At 43.6% G+C, this 17,116-nt stretch overlaps 1 protein-coding gene across 1 annotated transcript; it reads right to left on the reverse strand.

The window, feature by feature from the left end:
* Window positions 1-9,864: 9,864 nt before the first annotated feature.
* On the reverse strand, window positions 9,865-16,915 carry gdf6a (growth differentiation factor 6a). The gene is made up of 2 exons (XM_026184998.2): window positions 16,391-16,915; window positions 9,865-12,329 (listed from the first exon to the last, which is right to left on the reverse strand). The coding sequence occupies exons 1-2, from the start codon at window positions 16,749-16,751 to the stop codon at window positions 11,368-11,370; spliced, it is 1,323 nt and encodes a 440-aa protein (XP_026040783.1). The 5' UTR covers window positions 16,752-16,915; the 3' UTR covers window positions 9,865-11,367.
* Window positions 16,916-17,116: the final 201 nt, after the last annotated feature.

Raw genomic sequence — 17,116 nt, forward strand, 5'->3', positions numbered from 1 at the left:
TGCTTTCCCAGTCTCATTTTCTCAGTTTCACCCTCGCTCATCCCTTCCTCCTCATGCTAACAAGATGTGCCAGGCACAGGACACCCTGCAGGCTCCAGAGAGCATTGCCTCTGTGGGACAGATGAGGAGCAGGCTTTTGCCGATCAGCCTGGCTGGAAATCAGGAATGCTCTCCTTCTCCACCTCCTCATCCTTTGCCACTACCTCCTCTCTGCCTCCTCCTTCCTTTCCTAATAGCTCATACCAAACTCACCAGGAGATCTGTGACCACACCATCCAGAGACCATGAGAAGACTGCCACCAACTTCCCCAGAGGTGCAGGATTATGAGCACAAATGCTTTGCATCTGTGCACTGTCTGTCTGTGCATGCCGCAATGGTATTTGTGCTATATGTAATGACAGGCAGTCTCATGTCCCCGTGAGGTGAAAGTGTCATTCAACGAGCACAGATATTTTTGGTCTTGCAAACAAAAAACAAAGTCTGTATTATTTTTTATTTTATTCATGAGCCTGTAAGGAAGCACTGGTGCAATTTAAATAGGTTCACAGACAAATGAATGGCACTCCATCATGAGAATGTACTAATGCACAAGCTTGTTAAGAGACTTCGTTTTGAAAATGATGAAAAGACGTTTCTCCCGTTCTGGTATTTTTATTATTTTATTTTTATGAGAACTTTGTTCCTCCCTTTCCGTTTTGCTTCTTTGCCTCAGTTTAGTCTCTTTACTGCCCTTTCTCTGGGGTTCAGCTGGAAGCGCTCTGTTTTCTCCACAAGAATTTTATGACTGTGTAACAGAGTGTTGAGACACAAAACACTTCAGCAGCACTGGAGAAGACGGCGGGACGGGACTGACAAACAGGGACACAAAGCCTCACAGACCGGAAGAGAATGTGTGTGTGTAGATAGTTAAAGTCAGTGTGTTGACTAAGCATTATTTATGGTATTTAAAGTTTTTTCCAATTGCTCACACCAAGTGTCTTTAACTTCCAGAGGACACATGGTGTTAAATGTACCTGCGTTATCCAGTTGTGCTACGATCGCACAGTGATGAGCCACTCTGCATGCTTGTAGCATCTGTTCTATGTCTGTCTGAGGGTGAATGTGCATTTTTTGGGCCAATAAGTGCACAAGTGACAGGTTTGGATGGAACAGTTTGCCTCTGATTAATCAGATTCAGTGCAATAACCCTGCAATCCTAGAAGTTTGAAGCAAGACCCCAGATCTTAATTCAGACTTTCATTTCGAACCCCTCTGAAGTAGACAAAGAGGTAATTTGCAAAAGCATCTGGATCCGGTGGCAAAGCAGACCAGGCAGCAGAGCAAGTTCCCATCCGCAGCCCCTCTCCCGAAACTCCCTCCACCCAGCACCCCAACCACCACCCTCGTCTGTTTATCATAGGATCTCCAACACACAATCAAACATGAAAGGATGAGTGCTCGCAAGAGCCTTTCTAGATTTTGTGGAAATGTGACATCTCTGGAAACGTTTAGCCTGTCATAGCTGCCGCTGCTCTTCAAAGAGCGCCGAGAGGAATAGATTAATGTTGCTTCTGTAACAAACCTTCTTCCTGTCTGTTCGCCTTTCCTACTAAACATGTTGGCTCCCCATATCTACTGTAAGCATAAACAGAGATTACCGACTGTAGAACGATAAGAAGACAACAAATCATTCTAAGATGTGTACATGCATATCGGCAGCGTACTGGTCACGATTTTAACTCGATAAAGCATTTAGGCTTATTTTTTTTATATCGCAAAATGTTTGCATCTAAATTTCATTATGTCATCTAGATTTAAATAGGTTTATGCCTTTGAGTTAGGCTGACCAAATGGGAAAGGCATGGGGACACATACAATACAGCTGAATGTAACGGAGATTTTAAATATGTTATATGATTTATTTATTTTTTTGTTATAGATGAGTACAGGTTAGTAGGAATTAATGAATGTATGAAAATGAGGATACTCAGCATTAGATGAACACCAACTTTCTTTTACTCATACATATAAATGAGTGTTTCTTTCATCTTATCATCACTGCATGTGGTGCAAGTTCTACACTTTTTTCATATTTTTTTAAGGTGAGTTCAGATTGAACCCACACAGATTTTAGCAGTTGCTGGATACAAAGCCAAAGGGAGGATACAGATAGCTGCAAATCTATTAGCTGTAAATTCATCTGAAAAAGCTTGAAACTATGAAAATATGAAAAAAAAAAACAAAACACATTCTAGAACAACTAACTACTTAAGTGTAAAGGGAAGGGGGGGGGGGGGGGGGGACATAAAATAGACCCGCACATACACACACACACAAATACAGTTGTGCTCCCATCACTTACAGTGTCTTACACTGATCTAAACTTCTTAGCCTCACAACGAACTCCAATTTATCTTCAACCTTAAATCAAGCCTCCATATTAAATATTTGTGTCCTGAACTAAGGAGCAAGTTGTTCTGTTCTTATGGTGTGTTTTGGTTGGGCTCCAAGTTATTGTGTTAGTAGCCTTGAGTCAAATAAATAAATACATGAACGAATCCCAAACAACTCCAGCACTGCCATTCCACAGTCGTTCCTGACCTTTGACCTGTGAGGAAGTTCAAACTGAATAAACGTAACTGTTATTTTGACTTTTTCCTCTATCGTGCTGATGATCTGCGTTCTTAAACAGTATTGCTTCAACTTAACATGACTGCTTTATATTTCAGTCACATTAGACCAAATTTAAAAAAAGAATGAGTTCATGTGAAGGAGACCAAAGTGCAGATGCAGTCTTGATAGACCTGTAGAGAGCAATTAGACTCATACGTCATAGTGAGAGAATAACAGCGATGGCAAAAGCATGGTGCATTTAACAAAGAGTTACTGTGAAAAAGAACAGCACTACAATATACGGTATATAAATACACATGGCATAATAGGTCATAGCAACAAGCTCGAAGTGAGTCATTTTTATAATAGCTGATAGTGCTTTTACTTACAGTTGTGGGGGAACCTATCCCAGCTGTCACAGGACAAAAGGCAGGACAGCCTGGACAGGTCGCCAGTCTGTCATGGGGATGACACAATGAAACAGACAAGCATTCACACCTAAAGCCAATTTAAAACCTCCAATTAACCTAACGTGCTAATCTTTGGACTGCAGCAAGCTGGACTATCCAGACATCAGGAGAGCATGCATATTCCCCACAGAAAGACGCCAACCAGTGAAATCAAACCCAGGACTTTCAGCAACTGCACTTCTGTGTGCCACCACTGAGAAACAACTTGGGCGGTACAGGGGTGGCTGATAAGAAATTGGACATGCAGCTAACATTTGCAGTAGCCAACTAGACAGCAGTTTTTGAATGACGATAAGTAGTCATTGTTTAATGGAGCATTTTTTTGCATGAGATATTGACTTCTTAAATCACGTGTTTAATGGTCTTACAAGTTAAAGGTTGATAGTGCTAAATATTAATAGCGTGCACTTCCTTCCACCTGCTCCTAGAGTTTCATCATTGCAGATCGTCCGATTGTTGGGCTTTTTGAGGGGCTTCTTGCCCTGAACTCTAACAGGTCTCAAGTAGCAGGAGTTGCTGCTCTATTCTGTATTGGAAGCCTTTTTCTGGGGGGGGTGCATTATGTGAAGGACAGACATATAGGGACAGAGAGGGTCAGACAGAGAAAGGAATGCTGTTTACTCATTGCACTCATCCATAAGAGGCCCCCCCAGCAGCCAGTCAGCCGGACACTGCCTCGAGTTCAGCGCCACACCCACCCAATATCCCCCCACCCCAAACCTTCCGACCTTAAACCACCACCACTTTACCAACACAAAAAGATGCAGCACGGCACTTTCCTTTTCACCCTAGCATGCAACTCCCCCCCACCACTGCCACCACTACACCACCCAACACACACACACACACCCCTGGCCTCCCCCTTTCCCACCTTTGTATCAGTTGAAAGGCATATGGTTACTGCCATCCGATTCCCCCCGGCTGAAAGTGCCTTTCACTTTACCGCAGTTCACAAAGAGGTCAGACTACGGCAAACAGAAATATTGTGTGAGAGCTCCCTTTTTTTGTGCCTGAGCTAAGAGATGTGAGAGACACAAGAATAGCGGGGGGAAAGAGAGAGAGATAGAGAGAGAGCCGCTGATAAAGTTACATCTGGTCAAACAAACCTCACTCCATTCCTCATGCCAGAAAAGGAGAATTTATGTTGCAGTGAATAAAAAGCAGTATTTGAGAGTACTGACAGAAACTAACGTCGGACGTGGTCAGCCATACATCATTCACTCAGCTCCGCGTCCACGTCCCACATTTTCGAGCCAGGTGGGATTTCCGTATGTAGTCGAAACAGCTGCATTTTTGGAAGCTTGCTGTTTTTTAGGCCACGGTGGTGCGATTTTCAGCAAAGGGCTTTGTTTCTAACTATCTATCTCGCAGGGAGAAAAATCAATCATCAGTGGGCAGGTAGGGCTGATAGGAGCGAGGTGTCGGAAGTGTCACAGTGACTGGTGTGTGTGCAACACGATGAGGCTGCGTTTCAGTCACAAACCCCTGGGTCCTCAGGGCTATCTAGTCTCTCCAGTCTCTCTTTGTGCTATCCTAGTAAATGATTAATAATGAGTGTTCCTCTGGTGACTTTGTTTGTTAAAAGACTTGTACCTGACAACTCTCGGCAGCTTGTGCACGAAGAGGAGATGGTTTCTAAGAAAGAGCAGGACCTGCTCCTATTTCAGAACATATCCCTGCGTCGGTTAAGCGGGTCGTAAAATAAGCCGAGTTTTTTTGAAGCTATGCAATCTCTACCCCACTGTCCCTATTGTTAACCTTAATAATTGCAGCCATGAGTTGCAGAGTAAATTTTCAATCCACAGCCCTGTAATTAGGCTGCCAATTCAGGCACCAATTTACGACCAATATTTTTCTTGGCATTAAAAAGCTACTGAGCTAAAAGATTTGATTTCCAAACGGGAACTCTGGGGAACCACACCAAAACAGCCTCTGGAAAGAAACCACGCAGCCAAAGAGTCTTCAGCACTTCAAACACTTCACTGGAAGCTAAAAGAGATTAATTCTGAAAATCTAACTGCTGTTTACTTTGCCCTTTATGAGGGTTTTTTTTTTTTGGTAGGATAACATTTGGTGAGAAAGTGTCAGAGTCGGTTTTACTCGAGGCCTGTTGTTTCCCCACAGACCAGGGACTCTTCGAGGAGGTCTTCCCCCAGCAAACCTCCCTCCCGCTCTTCTAACTTGAGCAACAGATTGACGACCAGCCATGAAGTGCACCCTGTTCCACGAGGCCATCAAACATTTATTCATCTCTTAAGCTCCTGCCAGCAACTTCATTCACAGACCCTGGGCACTGCACTGCGCTGGGTTGGGGCAGAACATGTTAGGTTAACATAAAGACAATGCAGTGAATTTACACATATAAACTCAAGCCAGTGTGTGTGTTTTCATATTAAGAAACGCACTTGTGAGGGTTTTTTTTTTTTTTTTACCCCTGAATGGAAGACTGTCTTGCACCATAAATCTGTCCCTCACTGGGAAGACAAAACGAAAATGGCCCCCGTCATAAAACATCTGTAATGGTTCCATCTACCACCAACACATAATGGGGCAATTACCAAGAAGGGGGCTGGGACAGCATGAAGCCCTTAGCTCTCTTTGGTAAACCACACAGCGCTTTGGTGTATGTGTTTGTGTCTCACATGCATATGTCTCTGCATATGCTTATGCTTTATCCTGGCTTGAGGCCTCTGCGTGTAGATGTTCGCTTGAGGCCCAGAGAAAACTATGTTGCAATGTTCCATTTTTAACCTGTTCACTGACCCCTGGATGCTTCTCCCCTATGAAGCCCCACTGTCCATTCCCACAGCTAATATAAAATTGCATTATTGATGCCTGATCTTATGCAAGACCCGGCTCGGGCCTTGCATCTTCCACACCTCGTAATCAAGCGTAATTGAGGTTAACTGTACCACACGGTTGAAACGTTAGACAGGTAAGCCGCAACCTCTCATGATTAATGTAGTGTGTTAGTGTTCTGGGCTCTGACCTTTTGAGATAGGCCAGGCACCATTTTTAAGTGAAAGCTCTGCCTCTGCCGAGCTGTGGAGTTGTCCATCAAATCCTCCTGCTACACCCCCTCCCTCCAAAGTCAGATTCATGTCTTGCTGCCTCATTGCCCCTGACCCATGTTTGTTTGCCTCTATGTCTTGTTTTACAATGCAGAACCAACACCTTTTTCGATACCACCCATTTTCAAATCATTTTTAAACCTATGTAGAGCAGTAAAAAAGTTAATCGACACTGAGTCGGTGTCAATCAGGACAGAAAGAATGGCACAGCTGGCACATCAGATTCTTTTCTAAGCCATAAACGGTTTTTCCAGCATAATCTGGGGTCACTTTGCTGATTAGTTCTTGTTTTTTCCTTAAAGGTTGCTACCACAAAACATAAACTTTAGACCTAACACATACTCGAGTGGCCCAAGCATGTAGGCCAGTGAAAGCTATGAGTCAGGCGCCCGCTGGTCAGTGACCTTCCCTCTGTTCTCGAGCCGCTGCACGGATGTAAACTGGCAGCGAGGTTACGTCCTTACCGTGCTCCCAAACATAAGCATTGTCACTGCGAACTGAGTAAATTTACTTTTCACTTGAGCTCATTCAGACACTCACACATGCGCTCTCGTAAAGACAAAAAGATGGACTCTGAGCACACAAGAAGACAAGCTGCCTTTATGCAGAGATCCACAGGAGAACCTAAAAGGTGCGCTTGTTAATCAAGGATGGCGAAGACCTGGGTCACCATCTGTAACATAGACCAGGGGCAGTGAATGGATGAGGAGGGGTGAAAGGGCACCCTCAGACATTCCTTTAGAAAATAAACAGAACACAAACTGGTTTCTCTGGACAGGTATTCAACGCAGATCCATCAGCCTGAGCTTTTGCTGTTTCTTGAAGGTTCTAAATGTGTTTTAATGTGACGCTACAAAGTAGACTTTCATGCTCGGGAAAACAATGCTCTATTGCTTGAAACATTTAAGTGGCATTCGACTGCAACTGCAATAAGATACACTTCCTTCATCCTCACATTTCAAAAGCCCAGTTGGGAGTGTGTTTAATGCAATTAGCAGGTTATCTGTGGTGAAGCGGAGGTGTCTGCTGTCTTCCTGTTACCGTATGGCCTGGCAGGAGGCAGGGATAGCTTTCTTTTGTACCTTGGAGGAACACAAGGCAGATGCCCTGTTAGAAGAGAGCAGCCCAGTCTCTTTTGTTACATCATAGCTGTTTAGGGTTTGGGGGTGTTTGTCCAGACTTTATTAAATTTCTCTGCTCAGACAATGTCTGCTAACCTGAGCAGTTTGGGTTGTCTTTTTGCAAAAAAAAAAAAAGAAGAAGAAAAGAAAAGAAAAGAAAAGAAAAATTAAGAAAGAAGAAGAAGGAAACCTTACAAATACATTTTTACTTTTTTATGACTCACTGCAAAGACAAAAAAAAAGTGACCTCTGGCATTAAAGCAGAGGCAAGTGCATTAAATGTTTAGGGGCCAGCCCCCGCCTTTGTGTTTGAGCCAGTGGTTCAATGAAAGGCAGCAGTAGGGGTCACTTCAGGCATCTGCTCCTCTCCTGCACCACTCATCTGCCCATCTGTGTGTGCCGTTGCCCTTCTGTCCACTCAGACACGCTCACAGATACACAGATACGTCTAGAGGCTCACACTCGCTGAATAATGTGGGGTAAGTCTGTGAGAGTCAATTTATTCTGCGTCTGTTTGAACCCAGAGAAGCACCACCTTGCACTGCCTTGGAAAGAAATGTCTGGCTTTATTATTGAAGGGACGACACTATCTGGGAAACCGGAAATGGAGGTCAAATAAATAAATTATATGTGAGGAAAGAAAACTGTTAAATAAATTGACTGTATTCTTACTGGAGTGTATCAGTAGCAGTTTAAAAGTCAGACCTCGGCCAAATCTAAGCATTCTCATCTGTGTTTTCATGTCTCCAGTGAGCAAGTCAAAGCACAGCATCTAAGCCTTCGCAGAGCATTTTCTAATGCTTCTTAATGCCGGTTTAATACGTTTCTGTACTCGCTTAGAGGTCCCTGCTGTCTGGACGATCAGTGTGATTTATGCCTTTCCTGTCGCTGCTGAGGGCATCACTGATAAGAGAGCCGTTAAGTATGAGGAGCATTTATGTCTCCAGAAGAGCCGAGACATTTTCTAAACTCTTGGAGACGCTCCCGGGCTTTCACTGAGTACAGCACCTTGTAGATCTTCACTTGGGCAGCCTTACAGTTCTCTCAAGAGGAGCCTCCATGCACAGATGTGGGGTGTCAAGACTATTTGTGTTATACATTCTCCACATTTCTGATGAAAAGGACCCCTCTCTTTGCCAGTTTTGGTTTGCTTAGACTAATGTATTAGGACCGAGTTTCAAATAAACACAACTCTGGTTTTGTGCTCTCTCGCTCTCTCTCTCTGTGCTCGGTGTGGATGAAGGGACAATAACGCAGTTGTGATGGAGAACTTTATAGGAACGTTCAACTTAAGAGTGAGGGATTGAAGCGGGGTAAACAAAGCATTCCTTTCCCTTTCATCGCCATTTAACTGTTCCCTTAAAATCCCGTCTCACCTCCAGGCCAGTGCCCACCAGACCGAGGGACTTGTCAAATAAATATAAATCAAACAGCAAAGGTTTACTGCACGAGTTAATACGCAATAGCTTAGAAATTTCAACTTGATTGAGCAACTTTACAGTTTCTCTAATCCACAATCAGCTGCAAAGTCTTCATCTCTGGTGCGGAAAAGAGTCCTGTGGTGGTGCACCATATCTCTCACAGTAGCGCCCCGTTGATGGTTCTCCAGACATGTTTTGTGCATTTTATGTTCAATATAGGTATTTGTTGTGCCTGAAAATGAACAAATAAATGAAATGAATGAAATGATGAAATGTGGCCTGTTTGGGGTGGGGGGCATTTGGTTATACTCAGGGGAATGCTTGTTGTGTCAGTCATTTGCAGCGGCCGCTAAAGAGTGCACTTAGCATCCTCTGTTTCCGCGTAGCAAACATGTGGGGAGTGACATGATACTGTACAAGAGCCTGGACAACATATAACATTTCAAAGCAATTTCCTAATTGTTTCCAGGCCAAGGTCGATAGCACTCTATGGAAGCTATCCCTTCTTTCAAACTTTTTTATTTTCCTTCTTTTGCTTTCTTTTTTTTTCCTGTTTTCATCCACAGATTGGAAAACATTAAAGTATTAAGTAAACTTGACCCAGGTAGGACTAATTCATTGAGAAATAGCTGCATTCAGTGTCATATCAGCGACAGTCAAGTCAGTGGATTCCCCTCGCTGTGGATGGTCACCATGTGGGGCAATTCTGACACATCCAGTCAGTGCACACTTACATTTGTGGTCTGTGATGAGAACGTGTTCACTAAGACCAGATCTGACCTACCAGGAAACGTGTATGTGGACCGGATGTACTTTGTACATCTCATTCAGGGAATAAAAGTAAAACTACTCAGAGAGACTCTAATGAAGTAGTATCAGGTGATTCTTTTTTTCTTCAGGTAATGAGAGGAAGGATTTTATTAAGATAAATATAGAATATAGATAGAATATTGCAAGAGTGGGAAAATGAATGAAAATGAAGGGTGGAAAATGCAAGGGATTAAGAATCAGTAATGCAAGCAATTTAGTGTATCAACAGATTAAAAAGACATCTTATTGCCGTCCCATAGCTTCCCCAGAAACTAATCCCCTGCAAAGTTCTTACTGGACTTAAAAACACATCAAATTAATGCAAAAGAATTTTTCTTAAAAGAATAGTTGGCATCAATCATCAGAAGGCCAGACTGGTGGGCTTTCTTTTGAATTTTATTTGTACAGTAATGGTGTGGAATATTAGCCAGTAATATATGTAAATAAATGATCTTATATATCATTGTAAAAGCTCTTTACACTCTAACTGAATGCACCTCCTATATGCAATTATGAGGTAGACATTAATAATGGTATTTTCCACCCTCTGCAAAATATCAATACACCTTAAATTACTCTTATCCACGTAAGAAATATATGATTATCATGAAAACTCTGTACATCACAAATAATAAAATAATTATAGAATAGAAATTATACCGATTTGAGTGCATTTTTGTACATTTACAAAGAAATGCCGTTTTCTCATTTCTTCATTCGTTGCACTTTGTAGAGTTCTTTTGGGGCGGGGGACTGTACAAGTATTTACAACTCAAACAAACAAAAAGAAAACGAACAGCAGTGCATTCAAAGCTAATGTGCATTTAAATAACGTCTCGTTTGCGAGTCCTTTTTCTTTTTCTTGTCTTTTTTTAATATTTTGTTTTTTCGTCATCAGAGAAGACGAATTCAGCTGACCACATGTCCTTGGCGCAGTCAGTTGTGGAAGTGCATTTTGTAAAGATGCCGACTTTTGAGCTTGAAATTACGCCTCAGTTATGTGTTCTTTCTTTCTTTTTTTCTTTCATTCACGCATTAAGTCTGATTTTGTGTCCTTTCTGTCCGTAAATGCGCCCTCTCCCAGCGCCTTTCAGATGGTCTCCAGTAAGGAAAAACAAGAAATCTCTTTGAAGGCATTGCCACCACCACCACCATCACGACCACCGTCTTATCACCTCTCCTCAGACCAGTCTGTGTTTGTGTTTGGTAGATTAGATCAACCCCTTCATTTTTTTTTTTATTTATTTGTTGTTGTTTTTTTACAACGGGCACTTGCTCGGGCCTGTAATGACTCCAGCTGGACAGTTACATTTGAGGCCTGGATGCACATACCCAAAAGAGTCCGGCCAGGCTGCCAGGATCACACGCTACAACAAAGCGCTGCTTAAAGGCAAAGCCCGCTGTCCTCGGCACGCACATGTGCGCAGTCGGACTTAATAGTTCCCCCCATCTCAATCAGAACGCCCTTCTCCTCGTGCCATGTGGACACATCGCACTTTTTGGGAAAAAAACAACAAGAAAAATCTATTTTATGATACTTGACGCCTAGTTGGGAAATATTGTGCTTAACACTTTAAGGCAGAGAGTGAAATTTAATGCGACTGAGTCTGAATAAATAAAAGATATGGCCTCGTGTGTGTGTGTGTGTGTGTGTGTGTGTGTGTGTGTGTGTGTGTGTGTGTGTGTGTGTGTGTGTGTGTGTGTGTGTGTGTGTGTGTGTGTGTGCGCGCGCATCCCTTTTGAATAAAAACAAGGCGCATCATGCGTCAAAACGCTTTGAGACCCATGAGGACTTTCTACCTTCAGCCTTGAACCCACTGAGAGTATCTTTAACAATCTTCTGTTGTTGTTTTTTGTTTTGTTTTTTCACAATAATGGCCGCTACCTGCACCCACACTGCTCCACCACCATATCCTCGTACTGTTTGTACACCACGTTATTGCCCGAGTCTATGTACAGGATGCTGATAGGGCTGAGTTTGGTGGGCACGCAGCAGCTGGGCGGGGTGCTGTTGGGGTCCATGGAGTTCATGAGCGTCTGTATGATGGCGTGGTTGGTCGGCTCCAGGTGCGACCTCAGGGGGAAGTCGCACACCCCCTCGCAGTGGTAAGCCTCGTAATCCAGGGGTGCAATGATCCAGTCGTCCCAGCCAAGCTCTTTGAAATTCACGTGCAGAGCCTTTTTGCTGCACCTGGATTTGGATTTCTTCCCGTGCCGCTTCCCGTGCCGGTTGCCCAGCGCCGTCCTCCTCCGCCGCCTGGGCCCTTCTCCTTTGGCCCCAGTCAGCGGAGATACCCCCTCCTCCTTTGCCACCTTCACTTCCTTCTCACTGACCGACCTCCGCGACTTGATCTGCTCCTTCATCTCGTTGAACAGGTTCTCCCTCTTCTTGGAGCGGGTGTAGGCCACCAAGATGGCCTTCTCCTGCTGGGACCGGCCGCTCCTGTCCAGCCCCAGCTGCCTCAGGTCGACCTCGGTGTCCGATTTGCCCAGTGTGACCCTTAGCTGGAGGCAAAGCTGGTTCTCCTGCTGATAGTGACGAGAGCGATGGGGGTGGTGATAATGATGCTGGCGCGCTTTAAACACTTCCCACACGTCCAGCACTTCCCAGCCGGCTTTCGTGGAATCCAGCAGGTCCAGGGACCTGGAGTCCAGCAGCTTGTCTGAGCGACAGGGGTAGAGCTGAATGTCGTAGAGGCCCGTCTTCTGCAGGGAAGTCTGCAAATCCCCGGGCGCTCTCCTAAATATCCTTAATTCCGCCCCGACCAGCTCCTCTTTTTCTGAAAGGGTTGAGACATCAAACAGATACTTTTGTCTTCGCAGAGGAGAGTGCAAAAGATCGTCTGCGGGGATAAAAGGAGAAAATAATTGCAGTCAGATTCACTTAGGGTGTACAGTGTTCAGAGGGAGGACGGGAGGGGTGAGAGGAAGGAGGGGGTCGGGGGGTGGGGGGCTCACATTCTCCCACAGAGGCCTTCTCTCTCTTTCTTGTTGTTCAAATGTCCACCCTGGACCTGACTGAAACAAACTGCAGCTGACAAGTCCCCAGTCTGGAGGGGAATTGAAAAAAGAAAACAACTCATACCATTATATGGAACTTAAAACAATTGTTTTTCTCGAAATGACGCCTTTTTAAAACTTTTATAGGGCTAAAGGCGGGATGAAGGTTAAGCTCACAGAGTTTATTTGAAAGCTTCCTTATATAAAATTTGCGGTTTCTTAATTTAATTTCCTGCAAAACGTGCACGTATTTTGAGATGAATTATAAATTCTGTCTTTTTTTTCCCACTTGATATCACATTTCTCCGAAAATCACGGGAATGACGTGAACACTTTTTATAAATATTTTTTTTGCGAACAAAACTCCAGAACAACCTGCCAATATTTGCATTCCGTGCCACTTTTAATCGAAGCCAGTGTATTTTCGCAAAAATACCCACGCTTTCGTTCAACATGCTGACAGACCGATCATTAATTTCCACTTCTCTGGCTGAGCAGAAGAAGCCTGAAACTATTATTTCCCTAAAAGTCTGAGAAGCAGCCAGAGCACCAGAAAAAAAATGTATTTAGTTTTCTCTTCTTTTTTCTTTTTTGGAGGAGGGGGAGAGAGATTTATTGCTGAGACTTGTTTGTAAGAACCCCCCCCCCCCCCCCCCCCCAAAAAAAAAAACAAGGGGCTTTGTGATGCGAAGGGTCCTCAGCGCTGCCAGACACTAACGGACCAAGCGACATACTGTACACTCAGCTGAACAATACACAATTAATGCATTATTCCCCACTGGAGACCCAGGAGGTCAACAAATATTTCATCAAGGCGAAGCAATGAGACTGGAATTTAACACCGAGACAGGCTGCATGAGAAGGTGTTAGCACGTATTCAATTTCTCATTTAATGGAAACATTTTATTTAATTTTGTGTGTGTGTGTGTGTGTGTGTGTGTGTGTGTGTGTGTGTGTGTGTGTGTGTGTGTGTGTGTGTGTGTGTGTGTTGAAAGGGGGAAAAACTGCATCTATGGCGAATTTTTTCGCCCTCCCCGGTGCTTTTTACTGTTTTCGAATTTTACCCCAAAGGAGCTTCAACAGTTTCAGTAAAACACAAAAAAGTAATTTAAAAAAAAAGACGAAAAAATGAATTTAGATTTAATATATGAAATGTTAAAGTTTTATTATACAAATATCTCAACATGTTTCAACTGTTTGTGATTTACTGCGCACTTTTTTAGTCAAATCAGTATTTTATCGTGATTCTTTTTATTATTATTATTCATTCATATTATTAAAGTGACTTGGCTAGATCGAAAAGCCCTCGTGGTCTGATTTGTAAAAGTTACTCCATAGAGATATTTAAATGCGGTTGTCAGTTTCCCCTGTGATCTCAGCCGAGTCAGACAGTAAAAGCAGATTGAAACCTTGTGCTCCTTTCAGTGACTTTGCACGTCTGGTTTGCATTACTTTTTTTTATAAGACCTCAAACAAATCGAATACAAGTTCACCAAATAATTAACAGTTCTCAATTCCCATATTCCTCATTAAAGTACTTTCCCTCTTATATTTAATCTCATCCCTGCCAACGACAACATCCCCCTTAAAACGCGAAGGGGACTGTCAGTGACTGACTGCAGGAATTATTTTGTTATTTTTGTAGACAGTTAAAAAAGAAAGTTACAAACTTTTCTTCATTTGAGTATTATACACAAAGCCAATTTTTTCCATTATGCGTAACACGCTTGACGGCGGATAATTGGGGGAGAGTGCGGTAGATTTTATTGCGTGGTTAAAGCCTGCATCCTGTGCACTTTTTTGTGACCTTGTTGGTTGTATCTGAGCAAATGCAAACCATGTTTTTGTCATCTATGCCTGTTTAGAGAGAGAGGGGGATAGAGAAAGAGAGCGAGAGAGAGAGAGAGAGGCCAGGCTGCACCATCTGCGCTTTAATGAGTTACCCCAAGTGCCAAAAGTAATTTTCAGAATCGGGTTATTCTTTTCTGATCTTGCCTTTTCTGACCTCCAGGAAACACCGCCTGGTTAATAAGCAAATTTCATCTATCTAAAAAAATGTAAAAAGTGTGAAAGCAAAAGAAGCTACAGGTCTTTTTTTTTAAAAAAGCTATCTCTGCACGCATGAGTCATGCGCAAAAGTTACTACTTTCCGCGTCAAAAAGCCTTCCCCCGTGTTTCCTGATGGAGGTGATTCAAATAGGGAAATGTCCCAGCTGAGGTTCATTGTGCAGGTTAATTCAGTGCAACACTTTAGGGATGCTGGGAGGAATCCCAGAAGTAACCGAAGGTACTTGAGCTGAAAGAACGGAAAGAAAAATAATTTTCCGTAATTAAAGTGGCGGTGGCAAAAAAAAGAATACAAACCACTTCACAGCGACGAAACTTCCCTTTCGATTTTTTCCTCTCTCGTCATTTTTTTGGTGATGTGCCCATTGTGGCCGAGTTGGGTCATTATGGGAGAATAGACAGTGTTTGATATGTTATGACATGAACACTCAATTAGATCACCGAGTTCAAATACTCCAGTCAGCCGTTCGATGCCAAGCAGCTCTCAGAGGGTCCAGCTCGGGGTCACAGCTAGTGACACATCACATCAAAATCACAGGAGAGAGTGAGGCGTTTTTCCTATCAAACCAGCTCACACTGCAAGAAATGGCTGCACGGACGAGCAAAACAAATTTACAATTACCCCAACAAAGTCTCTCTCTTTTTTTGTTTTTTTCTGTCTTAAAAAGAACACGAGCGTGAGAGAACCGCTTTTATTTTCATTGCGCATTCTTGGTTGCTTTCTATGAACTTGAAATACATCTATTTAAAAATCAATTTTCTTGACAAGCGAAGAAAAACATTTGATTATTAGTTAAATCATTTCAATTGCGCATCATTGGGGCTGATATGCTTCCACGGAACAGCTCAGGATGGACATTTTTTGCAGCGCGCAGTCTGCGTCCTGGAGCCGAGGCTCGGAGTGTTTCAGACAGGAGGGGACGCAAACAAAGATAGCTTTTATTTCTCCCTCAAAGATTAACTCGGCGTATGTCCCCTTGTGTGTGTTGGATGTGTTAGTGTTTATCAGATTGTGTTTGTTCTCGCGGGCCGGTCAAATCACTTGGTTACACACGTTAACTGAGCCAAACACCTGCTTCTCACACCGACCCGCTTCTTCCCCCGGCCCTCCCAGCCCCTCTTTGTCAGAACAAGTTGGTCAAACTGGGCACCATGAAGGCAACAGATTCCACGCTTTAATATATGTGGGACTGGGGTGCTTGCGTTTGAAACTCGGATAATTATTTAAGGATTCTTGGGTAAAAGAACCGAACACGAAACTCACAGCAAGTGTTTTAAGTTGGGGGGGGGGGAGTTCTCTGTGTTCACGTGGAGGTTGGGAGCGGGGATAGCTTTTGCTACAGCCTGCATTGACAGTGATTTACAGCTTTCATCTAGAGAGCGCCTCAATTAGTGTTTTACTGTCGTGTTGCCCAGAGGTTAATTTAAGTGTAATATAATACTCGAAAGAAAAGTTATATGTTTCAGTCAACCGTGGGGAAAACACATCCAAAAATAAATAAATAAATAACCACGAAAATCAGCGCAGTGTTCAGGAGCAATGAATAAACCTGCAACTTTCAAATCTTTGCTTTTGTTCAGCACATTTTTTAAGAATCTCACTGGATACTGTGTGCGTAAAAGTCCGCCTGCACGGTGCTTTAAAGTGTGCGTAAAAGCAGCTTGTTCTTCACTCGTTATGCGTTACTGTCATTTCTTAGCAACATTTTAACAACCTCTACAAGGAGAATATTAAACCCGTCTGAAGGTGGGTGGGGGAGTGGGGGGGGGGGGGGGGACTGTGCCACAAAATTATGCAAGACTGAGCTGATGGAGACAGCAGCTGAAAGAAACCAACCTGTTCCTCTGTCCACAAAACTTGTTATGGTGTTGGCAGATTTAGAAGAGCGGAAAAAGCTGGCGTTTAGTCCGAGTTTCTCTGCAGCAGAGTATGTCCTGTATATGGAGAGCATGTACTCATGCGGAACAATAGCGTCCTTTAGATCTTCTTTGTGGTGTCCCGCGACAGGATGAGAGGACGCGAAGATGTCTTTTAGGAATTTGGAAGAGCTTTGTCCATCCTGGTGTGGGATCCTGGCACCCCTGTTCCTCCTCGGCGCAGAGGGAGAGATGATAGCAGCAGACTGGAAACACGGTATATTCCCAAGGAAAACAAGGAGGAGGCCCAGATATATCGTAATGACTCGAAATGCGTCCATGGCTGGAACATTCACCGGGAGATGTTAATAAACTCAATTTTTTCCCTCCCCCGCGCAGTGAAGTTAAATTCGAGGAGCTGCGTGAGCCAGAGATGGTGTGCGCTTCAGGGTCTGAGAGCAGCTAACTTTTGCGCTCTCCGGCCGCACCAGAAGAAGTGCGTTTTTCGCTCTGGACTCCACACAAGAGCGGAGACTGTTGGGCCGAAAAGAAACACGCCCACATGGTGGCTCAGTGCAGGGCTTCCCAAACAATTTTATGTCACAGACGTACTATAAAGCGTGCATGCTAGAGGACAGAGTGAAAGGGGGAAATAACAGTGTGGGAAGGTTTGGAATGTTTTTTGATTTATCAGTGAGTAAAATGC

The sequence above is a fragment of the Astatotilapia calliptera genome, chromosome 11 (assembly GCF_964374335.1).
Source record: "Astatotilapia calliptera chromosome 11, fAstCal68.1, whole genome shotgun sequence".
In the NCBI taxonomy this organism is placed as follows: Eukaryota; Metazoa; Chordata; class Actinopteri; order Cichliformes; family Cichlidae; genus Astatotilapia; species Astatotilapia calliptera.

What these genes read in the sequence shown, in the direction of transcription:
- gdf6a (XM_026184998.2), bottom strand. Translation starts at nt 16,751, where the DNA reads ATGGACGCATTTCGAGTCATTACGATATATCTGGGCCTCCTCCTTGTT. An exon ending in TTTTGTGGACAGAGGAACAG is followed by an intron (nt 12,330 to 16,390) that starts GTTGGTTTCTTT and finishes TTATCCCCGCAG; the next exon opens with ACGATCTTTTGCACTCTCCT.